The following is a 12,667-nucleotide window of genomic DNA, read 5'->3' as shown; positions in this document are numbered from 1 at the left end:
GCTACTGTGGACGTTTCCCTCTGCCAAAGATTCCCGTTTCAAGTCGTACTGGGGCTATTTATAACACAGAAAAATAACAGAATTTAAGCCCAAGCCCAGCAGACAACCGCTCAGCGCCTCATTTAACCGCTCAGCGGTTTGCTTCTAATCGTTCAACCGCTCAACGCCCTATTTGACCGCTCAACGGTTTGCCTCTAATCGCACTGGGCGCTCAACGGTACGTTCTAGCACTCAGCAGTTCCTTTGTCTCTTCTTTTCATCCTTTTTCTTCATCTTTCACGAGCACAAGTCCACCTTACTTCACTTCCATCTTCAAATTAGCTCAAAACCCTACAAAACAATGTAAAACCAAGCATAATACCTCTAAAACCAACTTTTGACTCTCAATGACTCAAGTAACTGTTTTACTTGATTTTAAGCTCATTCTAAGCCATAAAGGGTGTGTTTTAATATTAAATTTAAGCATGGAAATAACGGTTTTTAGACCGTTATCAGCTACAAAGTTGACTTGTGAGGTAATAAGACTATACTCTATTTTAAGTGTAATTTTTATATTAACATTGTTCTTCACTAAATTAATAAAACATGACTTTCAATTTTAGGTTTATGTATGTGCCTGCTCCTTATACTAGTCAAGTTCTTGCTGAATTATTGTTTGAATGTTTAATGGATTAGAATCTAGATAGAAAAGTTTCTACTTTGACAGTTGATAATTGCACTACAAATGATGATATGATTGATCGTATTTTAGACAAGATTTCACCTAGGTCTCTTATTTAGGGTGGCCAATTGTTTCACATGCGATGTTGTGCACATATATTGAATTTGATTGTGAAGGATCGTTTGTCCATAATTGCTAATATCATTGAAAAGGTCAGAGAAAGTACTAATTTATGGACAACTACACTTAAAAGAAAAGAGAAATTTATAGAGACATGTGCTCAATTGAATATTCCATTCAAAAGAAAATTAGTTGTTGATTGTAGAACTAGGTGGAATTCTACATTTTTAATGCTTCAATTATCCATAGAACACAAAGATGTATTTGATCGTTTATCACAACGAGAGAGTCAATATAAAGTTTTGCCTAGTGCACATGATTGGTAAATGACACATGAAATTTGTCAAAAGTTGGAAATATTTTATGATGTGACATTCTTGTTTTTTGGTACCTCTTACCCAATTGCCAACATTTTCTTTCCAAAGGTATGTGAAATTAAGTTGGCTTTGATGGAATGGCTTAACTCTCCCAATTTTATTATTCACCAAATGACTACATCTATGGTTTTAAAGTTTAACAAGTATTGAAGTGTGATCAGTGGAGTGATGGCTATAGGTATTGTCTTAGATCCCTGGTACAAAATTGAGTTGTTGGATTATTTTTTCCCATAGATATAGTAATAAATCTGATTGTGAAATTGAAAAGGTGAAAATTCTTTTTGAGGACTTGGTAAGAGAGTATGAAATGTACATGAAAGGTAAGAAGTCAGTTTCTTCATGTCAAAACCCAAACATAAATGTAAGCCAAATTGTTGATGGAAGAAAAGATGCTTGGAGGAGAGATTTTGCAAAACACCAGATTGCAAAGAAAAATGAACCATCAAATTATAAGTTAGAACTTGATTATTACTTGGAGGAACCGACACTACCTGATTCAGATGAAGAATTTGACATTTTAATTTGGTGGAAGACTAATGGATTAAAATATCCAATCTTACAAATAATTGCAAGAGATTTTCTAGCCATTCATATCTCAACACTTGCTTCTGAGTCTTCTTTTAGTACTGGTGGTCGATTTCTTATTCCACATCGGAGTAGATTACGCCTAGACACTTTAAAGGCCATGATGTGTGTTCAAGATTGACTATAGATTGACATACAAGGTAATTAAATGAACAATTCAAATTACATATTTATATTCATTCAAATGATTGGCTATGACAAATGAATTTATTTTCCTTTTTCAGGTTCTTCAAAATTGAAAGTGGATAACATGAATCTTAATACAATACAAGAGGAGATAATTGATGATGATGTTTGTATTTTTGTTTATAATATTTTAATTTAATTTTATTAATAATGTCACTTTGTGATTTATTGATGACTTTATTTGTTTTTATTTGTTTCGGGAATTAAAATGAAGATATGAGAGAAGAAACATAAATCTTGGAATGTTATTTTTAGAACAATTATTTTTAAAATTACTTGTATTTGGATACATGTTGTACTATTAATTTATATTAATTTGAATTTATGTTTTAACTTTTATTTACTTATCCATTGAATTTATTTGGATATATGTTTTAAATATTATTTTGTATTTTTTTTTTAAATTTAATTTGGATTTCATCTAAACACTTAAAAAATATTTTTTTTATAATATTTACAGATTTAAAACGGATATCCGCGAGTTAGAAAAAATCCACAGATTTTTTTTAGACGGATATTGAATGGGTAGCAAGTCAGGTTTCAGATATAGTTTTATCCGATAGTTCGGATTGTGTATAGACATCATCCGTGTCTGATCTGACCCGTTCTCATTCCTAGTTATGTTTATTCTGATAAAAACTGTCACATTTTATATTTTGTAACAGTAAAATTTGTGATGATTTTCAAAATGGTTAGATAAATTATGAATAGAAAATCATCACATTATACAAAATTAGTGTCACAATTTACACTATTTTTTTAATGAAAAATTATATTTTCTTCCATATTTTGTGTAACTGAATCATAAAAGAAACTAAATAGAAACTTTGTTTCTGTGTTTTACTCAATTTATCAAATAATTGGGCTTTCAGTCTATTAGGCCCATGTAAACACAAACCCTAGCGAGAACGCCTTTATAAGCACCATACAATTCTTTCATCCCAGTCTGTCTCTGCATCTTGCGCGATTCTTCTCTGTTCTTAGATTTTGTTTTTCAAAATTTCAAAACTGGTGAAGAGCAAGTTCAGCTTCTTGAGTGGATCTTGATAACGCTACGGTCCATTCAATCGTGTTTATAAGCTTGCAAAATAAATTTCTGCAGTGTCACTCGTCTGAATTTGATTTTTCTGTGATCTTTCAGGCCCTTTATCACTGTAATATCTAGCACCTTTCTCATATTTTTCCCTTAATTGCTTTTACTTTTGAATCTGCTGTTTGAATTTCCTTGTTTCACGCTTATTTTACTCTAATTGCTTTCACTTTTCAATCTGCTATTTGAATTTTCGTGTTTCGCTTTTATTTTGCCTTTAATTGCTTTCACTTTTGAATATGTTATTTGATTTTCCTTGTTCCATGCAAACGCACTCTGTCCCAAAACTGTCATTGACACTGATGTTTTGAGGCAATTTCTTCGTTTGCGACATTAACCGCTTCCGTTCTGGCAAATTCGTCCATGAAATTATCATTTCATGGCTTCTCTTTTTCGGATACAATCTAGTATTTATTGATTAACAAAATAAGAAATTTAAAAGGGCGAAACAAAAAATTGCTTATGCTCAATTCTTTTTATTATTTCAATATTAATAATAAATTAAGTTTGTTTATTTTATAATTTTATGTAAAATGTTATATTTTTTTAAAATCATAATTTGATATCAAAAAAAGAAATAAATAATATTTTCTTTCAAAATTGAAATTCACCCAAATAGTGTTGAAAAGATGTTACATAGATGATATTATAATCTTTATAAAAACAACCTTTATACATCTCACTGTTTAACCTTATACATATCACTATTTAACCTAGATTCAATTATGAACTATTAAAAGATGGAAGGAACTGGATAATTTTATTTATGTTTTATTGATAGTAAAAAAACCACAAAATAATCTATCACAAATAAAAATTAATAAAGAGACCCAATCTCATAAAAAGCCATTATGGTATCTTGTGGAATAAATGAAAAATTACTAATTGTTTTGGAAAGGAAAATCTACATACGCATACAAAAACTGTGCAATTTAGTTGATTAATAGTAAAAATGACCAACTTGCATACTTTTTTAAAAAGTAGAACTTTAGTGAACTTTTTAAAAAGGGAAAACCACTTTGAACAAACCCAAAAAGAGAGACCAAAATAGGTATTAAACCAATAAAATATTGTAGAATCTAAGGTAGTTCTAGTATATGGTCAAATGAATGAACACTTGGAGCTCGTATAATTGTAGAATCTAAGATAGCTCTAGTATATGGTCAAATGAATGAACCACTTGGAGCTCGTATAGAGTTGGTTTAATTGTCATGGCTGCAAAAGAAAATTACCACTGAAATATGAAAAACTCTTATAATTAATTAATGTAAGAAAAGTCATTATTTGTGTCTAATAAATAACTATATATGTGTGACTATGGATAAATTTGTCTAATGTGTATTATAATAATTATCTAATCAATGAATGAATATAATTCTCTAATGTGTATGGTTGCACTCATTAAATTACTATATAGCAATAAATATTGTTAGTCTCGTAGTGTATGGACAAAATCATCTTATGGACAAAATCATCTTATATATATTGTTAATATGTATTAATAAACTAATTTAATTTATGTATAGGACAAACTTCTAATATATATTGTTAAACTCGTCTAATACACATGGTTAATTGTCTATTCAATGTATGCACAAACTCATTTTATAAATATTGTCAAACTCATAATCAATGTATAGACAAAGTGTCTAATGTGTATTACAAGACTGCTCTAATTAATAAATAGATAAAGTCATGTAATGTGTATTAAGAAACTTATCTAATTTATTCATAAATTTTATTTTATTTTTATATATATTTTTTTAAAATTAAACTACTATTTCATCAAAATTCCTTTATTGTAATTTTTTTAGGATATATGGTTTTTGCACAATAAATATACATTAATTATTAGAAATCATTTTTTATAAATTAAATAATATAAAAAATAAACGTAATCTAATATTAAAAATATTATAGTGATTAAATGTATTTTTAATATTAAAATAAATAATAATAAACAAAAGTAAAACTAAAAAATATTAAAGTATAAAACATTAATAAAAAATTTAAATACAAATAAAATGTTTGATAATTATTGAAATTAAAGTTTTATAAATTAAACTGTATTGAAATTAAAGATAATCCAATAAATGTTAAAAATATTATACTAATTAAATTTATTTCAATATTCAAATAAATAATAATAAATAGAATAAAAATGAATATTTTAAAATAATTTCTTGAATGTTTATCAGGTTGGTCGGCCAAGAGATTATTGAGATGGTTTGGTCTGGTCTGAATGTATACCAAGTTGGTTGGTCTAGTTTGGATGATTTTTAAGCTGGTTTGGTTTGGTCCAAATAATTGTCGGGCTGGTTAGTCTGGTCTGGATGAATTATGGGCTATCAACCCTAGCTTTCTACATGCTCCATTGAGTACTACCTCGAGCCATTCATGTTCTCCTAATGAGTGGCAGGAGGTGGAGCTCAGTGGAGCTCAATAAAGCATGTGGAAAGCTTTGTGGAGTATGATGTTAATTTATGAAGCATGCAAAAAGCTTGATGAAGCATGTGGAAATACTAGTGGAGAATGAGGTTAAGTTGGTGAAGCATGTGGAAAACTTGGTGGAGCATGATATCTTGTTGTTAAGGTTTTGAGGATACTTTGTTGCCACTAGTTGTTGGTTGTCAATTGAAAACGAGTTGAAATTTATAACCCTCTATTGGAGGGCTAGCAAGCTTGCTTGCCAGTTTTGTTTTTTAATTTGCCATCAAATATAATATCGCTCATTTTTCTTGGCTGGTTTGGTTTGGGTGATTGCCGAGCTGTCTGGTTTAGATGATTGTCGGAATGTGAACCCTAACTTTCTACATGCTCCACTTAGCTCCCCCTCTTTCCGTTCAAGTTCTCTAATTTTCATTTTATACTAATATCATCGTTATTCATATCAGGAAAATGATATTTGTGCACAACTATTTCACACATTTTTGACACATTGATATGACATTTCATAAATGAATTTATAATTTTATTTTAAGATGCTAGCATGAACACATTTATCCACTGTGGAACATGAGGTTAGTTTGTTTGAACATGCGAAAAGGTCGGTGGAACATGAGGTTAGCTTGTTGAAGCAATTGGAAAATTCGGTGAAACATGTGGATAACTTGATGGATCATGAGGTTAGCTTAGTGATGTACGTGGAAAGTTCGGTGGACCATGTGAAAATCTTGGTGGAGCATTGAAATAAAAGTAGAATAGAATAGAAATAGAAAGAAAAAATGTGAATTGATTAGACTTTGACAAAATTCTATCAAATGCATACGAGAAAGAACATGAAGATACTAAAAAGTATATGACAACAAAACATACAATATAATTAAATATCAACTTAAACATAAACATTAAAGTATAATCACATCTAGAAAAAGTTTAATCCAATATATACATTTTAAATATACTGACAACATAATGTATTCAAAAGTGTATTTAATGACAATAGACCACAGAACTTGAAACAAATATCTAAAAGGATAATAAGCACATTATTATTGAACTCATGTAATAGTTACTAAACAAATGTTGAATGTTAAAAAGTAAGCATTATCTAGAGAATCAATGATATCAGATCAAGATTTCTTCATTAGTAGCATAATGATCAAGGACCACAAAAGTTGTAGAATTCGTATCATCAATAACACAAACCTTGAGTTTATACATGAAAACAAAAACCATTCAAAATAAGATATATTCATGTATAGTACCAAATTATTTTAAGCACAATAACAAACTTTTGCACTTGAATTACCTAGATGTAACCTTTATCACATGCTTATTGAACATCTCATAAAAAAATATTTTGGAATCGGGGTACATAGCCTTGTTACAAACACATGTCGTGTACCACTAATTATCATGATCCAAAATATGTTTAAAGGTGACCATAACAACAAATGTACTTTCCTGTACCAAGAATAAAAATGAAACATGAAAAAGAATTTTATTTCATTTAACTAATAGAAACTTAACAATAATATTATACATCTTTACAATCATTGAGACCTTCAATGGAGCTTCTAGGATTCAAATTCAGAAATTCGTCTTCAAGGCTTGTTATTGAATATTTAGACAATTTAGTGAGAACTTAGGAAGGATAATCAGTACTGTCCCACATTCTATGACATATAAAAAGAATTAGTAAATGATATTCAACATTCAACATTGTAGAAAAAGTGATGTCAATAATCTCAACCAAGAGGAGGGGTTGAATTGGTTTGTCTTTTAAAAATTTGATCTTTTAAAAGTTTTTTAAATTTTTTTGAGGTTTCTTGAAATGCAATCAACAAGTAGATGAACAACAATAAAAAGAGAAAGGAAGAAAGATCAACACACAAAATTTATACTGGTTCGGCCAAGCCTACATCCAATCTTCCTTCAACAACCTTAGTTGAAGGGAACCACTATATTAATAGAGTTATACAAGCAAGAAAATAGAGAACTCCCCTCTCAAATGCACTATCCTTTCCCAACTCAATATCACCTATAACACAAGACGTGAACACCTCATAGTCTCAACCTAGAAAGCTATCTCATTTCCTGCAACCTTAGAGTAATCCCAACTCTAAAAACTAGAACACACACGTTCTCTTCCTGGCTTCGTAGCAATACGACACATAATCCACTTGATTTTAGGTAGGCACTTATCCAGATAGAATACACCTCAAATGTAGATTTCATAAATATGCATCGATTAAAAAGATTAAATTAAAAATCTTTCGTAAAAAGTACAAAAACTTTATTAATGATAGTTGATATGAAAAAATGTTGTGAAAAAAGGTGATATATGTAACAAAAAGATTCCACATGTAGAGGTAGAGATATGTACGATGATCACAGGAACACATGATAAAAACATATGCTTCTTTATAGAGAAATGGACAAAATTTAGGAATAAGTAAACTCAGAACAAACCTATATAGGAAAAAAGAGAATGGAATTTTTGGTGACCAAGCTTATGTTATATATGAACTAAGTTTGTATTCATATTTGTATTATTAAGTTTGTCTTCTGCCGAGCTTGTTAAAATAGACTCCTACTGAGCTTGCTAGATTGTTACATGCAAATTTGTGTCGACATTTATTTTGTCGAGCTTATCTTTTATTGAATTTATTGTTTGTCTTTTGCCGAACTTATGTGAATTATGTGTGAACATTTTTCTAATCAAACTTTTATCATAACTAATGTTTATGTTAAAGTAAAAAACTTGACCAATATTCATATTATAAGAAGCCATGTGTTTGTTTTTAGTTTTAATAGTATTATTTATAGATATATTAGATATTCTTTATATATATATATATATATATATATATATATATTATATATGTCTATATATATAGGAGTATAAAAATGGTATTAGAAAAAGGAAAATGTCTATATACGTGTGTCTAAATATATATATAGGAGTATTAAAAATGGTATTAAAAAAGGAAAATGTCTATGTTAAGTTTCTTTACAGTAGTTATTCTTCGAATGGAGATTTTTGTTAGATATCGACGTGAAAAAAACTCATGGATTTTCAAAAATTCACACGAATGGAGATTTTTGTTAGATATCGATGTGAAAAAAACTCATGGATTTTCAAAATTCACACACACACACACATATATATATATATATATATATATATATATATATATATATATATATTTAATATAATATAATATAATAATAATGATGTAACTATAATTTAATATAAACTTTAAATACAAATGAAAATAATAATAATAATAATAATAATAATAACATTTATACCATGATATATAATATTTTTCTTTTTTGCCATATTTTTTTGCCGTTCAAATAATAATTTTTAAAATTAAAATAATTATTTTATCAAAATTTATTTATAAAATAATTAAAAAAGTCTATAATAAAATTACAAAAAATAATATTTACTTTTATAATTATAACATTTTATTATTTATATAGTAAAGAAAGAGAATGCGTGTTATTATTAATATTATTTTAAAATATTTCCAAATATCAAAATTAATTTCTCAATATGCAAAAGCATTGCGCCTTTGTAGAGTACTCGAGAAAGGGGCAAAACGCTGAAACAAAAGTGATGGGATTGTTTGTGAAGTTGTGACATGTTTGAAGTAAACCGAAAACATCAGAAATGGCTGTGGCAAGAAGCATAATTAAGAGGATGAGTATTAGGGTTGGTGCTGTTCTGATACGTCCTCGAACAACACCATCTCATTCACACTTCTTCCACTTTTGTAACGATTCTCTCCCTCCATTCAAATCCCACCTTTCTTCCTTCTCCTCTACTTTCCTTAGATCCTTCTCTCACCATTTTCCAGGTTCTTTCTTTCTCTCTCTTCCTTCATCTATTTACCGTAAAATAATCTTTATTGGCCTATTAATTTCAGTGAAGTAGTTGATTTTGAAGCTTGGAAGAAATACTTTGATATGGTCTTTTGTGCTTTCTATTGCCTGCCTGGGGTTTAATGCTATTCATTTCAATACATTTTTTTCTTACGTGCTTATATATCTTATGTGGAATGGGAGTTACGTGCTTATTTTAAATATAGGTGGTCTCCATAGTGATGTGTAAACAGATTGGGAATGTAAAATCAAAACCTGTACAGGGAAGGGCTTGGAGGGTTGACAAACATATTTTGGTAGAATATAAGATGCCTTGTGCCATTAATGATATGTTTGTTTGTTGCTGATAAAAAAAATGTGTTATGGGAGTACGTTTTATATGACTTCTATTACGAGTCCTTGGTGGAATGATAAACTTAATGTGACATTTAAGGCATGAGGGTCTCCGATATAATAGATTAGTTTTCTAAGTTAACCTTTGTTCTTGTCCTTAAGTCATTTGCATTTGTTGTCTCATTGACTGTTGGGTCAGTCATGGAAAGGGCTATCATTGGGCTACTGAGCTGTGGATCAAGGTGCATTGTAGTGAAGATGTCAATGTAAGGGAAAATGGCTACCGTCAGGCCAACATTGATTGGGTGAAGTCGTCGTGGGTGTTTGATTTTAGAAATAGGTGACATTGTTAAGAGTCCTCCATTGAGTATATTGAGAATCTTAATGTGATGCATTTTGAATGCTCTGGTTTAGATTCCTCAATCGACTTTAATTTAGAACATTTTGGAGCTCACAATTTCACAAATTCAAACAACTAGGAGTCAATGAAATGCCACCCAATTGGTGCATGATGGCGAGACTCCCACCTTGTAGCAGGTCATATGTGTGATGAATAACTTGAGACAATAGAATGAAGAAACAAAACAAAGGGTGGGGGCAGCTCAACAAGCACAAGATGTACTCTTCAAGGAAGCGGATGAGTCCTGGGCTTTGTCTAGAAGAAGCTTTGAGGGCCGATGAACAACTTCAATGCAAAAAATAGGATTTGTGAGAAGTTCTTGAAACCTAGATTTCACATTTGCAGGAGGTTGGGATCTGAAATGACTTAGAACCGATGACGATTTCAACCTTGTACCCAAGACATAATAAATGAACCAATCCCGCCCCACCATATGGTTTTGAAGCAAGAAGAAATCTAAAGGCATTTCATGCTCAAATGCTGATATGATTGTAGTAAGTATCGTGCCCTAATGTGTTCTATCGTTAGTATGCATTTGAAATTGCATGAATTGCAATTCTAACAACTATTGAAGCATAAATCATGGGTGAAACAAAATTCGAGTGTCACTTCAAAACTGGTGGGGTCACATGAGTTGGTTTGAAAAAACCCCAATCTGCTTCCTTTTTTTGCATTGTTGATTGCTTTGTTTTGTTTCCCAAAATCTGATATCTTTATAAGGTGTATTATTTTTTTCCTCTAGTGCATCGATAGATTCCCCTACCAAAAGAGGCTATGTGAAGTTGTATTTCTCAATTTTAGGAGTCTTTTATAGCCATTATTTTGATAGATTCAAGTATGTGGAATTTGCAGAAGAGACAAGTGATGAAGGTGCTACCACTGATGGATGGGAAGAGGAAGATGAGACTGAACCTAAGGTACTGTGTATTCAACTCCTAGGGTTTCAATCTATGTTTTCAAAACTAAACTTGTCAAGAAAATGATGTAAGGTTCAATTGTTCAATTGTGCTCAAATCCGTATCAATGAAACTATTATAATAATTGAATAATTCATAAAATAATATTAAAAAAAGTCATAATTTTAAAATTTAAAGCACTTATAAAAATTAAAATAAAACGTGTTATCATGTTTAAATTAAATGTTAACAACATTCATCAATATTTATTAATAATAATAAGTATATATATATATATATATATATATATATATAATTAAAAAGATGAACAATATTTACTTTTTAAGAAAAAAGTTAAAGTAGCTTATTATTAATTTTTCTTAATTGAACTAGTTTATTCCTGTTTTGACCTGATCTTCTAACCAGTTGTGATTTCTTTGGTCTTTTGACCAATTCCGTCCAGTTTTCAGTCCAGAGGTTTCAATTAAAGATCTCCAGTTCAATTATAAAATGGATATACTTAAACCTTTTCTTAAATTTGATGTTGCCTATTTGTGTAGATTGGTGATGGAGGTGATGGTGGTGGAATTGCCTTGCAAAATGTCCCTTGGGGCCAGCGAACTCTCTCTATTGCTGAGGAGGTGCTTATGCAGTTCAATGAGGACATCAAACTTTTTGCTTTCAAAACAACTCCTCGTGGATATGTTTATGTGAGATTGGACAAATTAACTGATGAGTAAGTCTTCGACGACATGTATCATATACAAAATCTAGAGAACATGTTTTAATTAGGTTGTCTTAAAATTTGATTTATAGGTATTTCAACCCTGTGAAACTGTCAAAGACTATAAGTTCTATTTGGTATATGTAGACTATGATTAAGGTGGGCTAGAAGATCACAATTAAGGTGCATTTCCAGTGATTTCCTCATATTAAGGGCTATGTGACTGCATCATGACAAAGCAGGTGGTCCAACAGTAAATCTAGGATAAAATGTGATTTAGGATTTAATGAATGAATGAATTTCTTGGACCTAAAATAATTTCAGTCTTTGCAATCCAACCAATTGGATCTCACCAATGCTGGGAGCTTTCCCATGGCCCAAATTTGTGCTCCCTCCATGTCCAGCTGGGATAACTTTGTTATGAACCAAGAATTGAAAAGAGAAAGAAAAGAAAGATTTTTATTGAATAGAATGAAAAGAACAAGAAAGAGGAGAGCACTCTCTCCTCTAGTGCTTTCCCCTTCAAAAGGCCTAATGCTTAAATTACAAAATTGGCATCCTTCTCTCTCCTCTCCTTCTTCTCCTATTTATGTTTAACTAACACTGAAGTAACTAACTCATTGATATTCTGTTAGGATACAACCTCCTATTACGAAGGTCTATGAAAGAAGAAATAAGGGAGAAAGAAATACAGCTAATTGATTAAATTCAAGCAGCTGAGAAATCTGTTAGTGGTTGTATAGGTGTTGTGTGGGGAAGCTATGTATATATATGTGTGTTTTTGGGTCGTGAGGGGACACAGAAAATAGTACTATTAGTGGGAGATTCCTGGACCGTCGTAGTGTCAGTGATTTTATCTATCTGTAAACTTTTATATATTGCTAGTTCTATACAGGATTCTCATTTTTCCATCTTAGAGTTCCTTTCCTTCAGAGTTTTCTGATCCAATTTCTGTAGTA

General features: G+C 30.3%; 1 protein-coding gene across 1 annotated transcript in view; it reads left to right on the top strand.

Moving 5' to 3' along the window:
• Positions 1-9,043: 9,043 nt before the first annotated feature.
• Positions 9,044-12,667, top strand: part of LOC106753397 — an 11,392-nt gene continuing 7,768 nt past the window's right edge. Inside the window, exons 1-3 of the mRNA XM_014635198.2 lie at positions 9,044-9,330; positions 10,941-11,005; positions 11,545-11,720. Of these exons, the coding sequence (XP_014490684.1) occupies positions 9,144-9,330; positions 10,941-11,005; positions 11,545-11,720 (428 nt within the window). The 5' untranslated portion in view covers positions 9,044-9,143. The remainder of the gene's footprint in view (positions 9,331-10,940; positions 11,006-11,544; positions 11,721-12,667) is intronic.

This window comes from Vigna radiata, unplaced genomic scaffold (assembly GCF_000741045.1).
Source record: "Vigna radiata var. radiata cultivar VC1973A unplaced genomic scaffold, Vradiata_ver6 scaffold_228, whole genome shotgun sequence".
In the NCBI taxonomy this organism is placed as follows: domain Eukaryota; kingdom Viridiplantae; phylum Streptophyta; class Magnoliopsida; order Fabales; family Fabaceae; genus Vigna; species Vigna radiata.
Note: the sequence above shows the minus strand (reverse complement) of the source record. Positions and strands in the feature narration are given on the sequence as shown.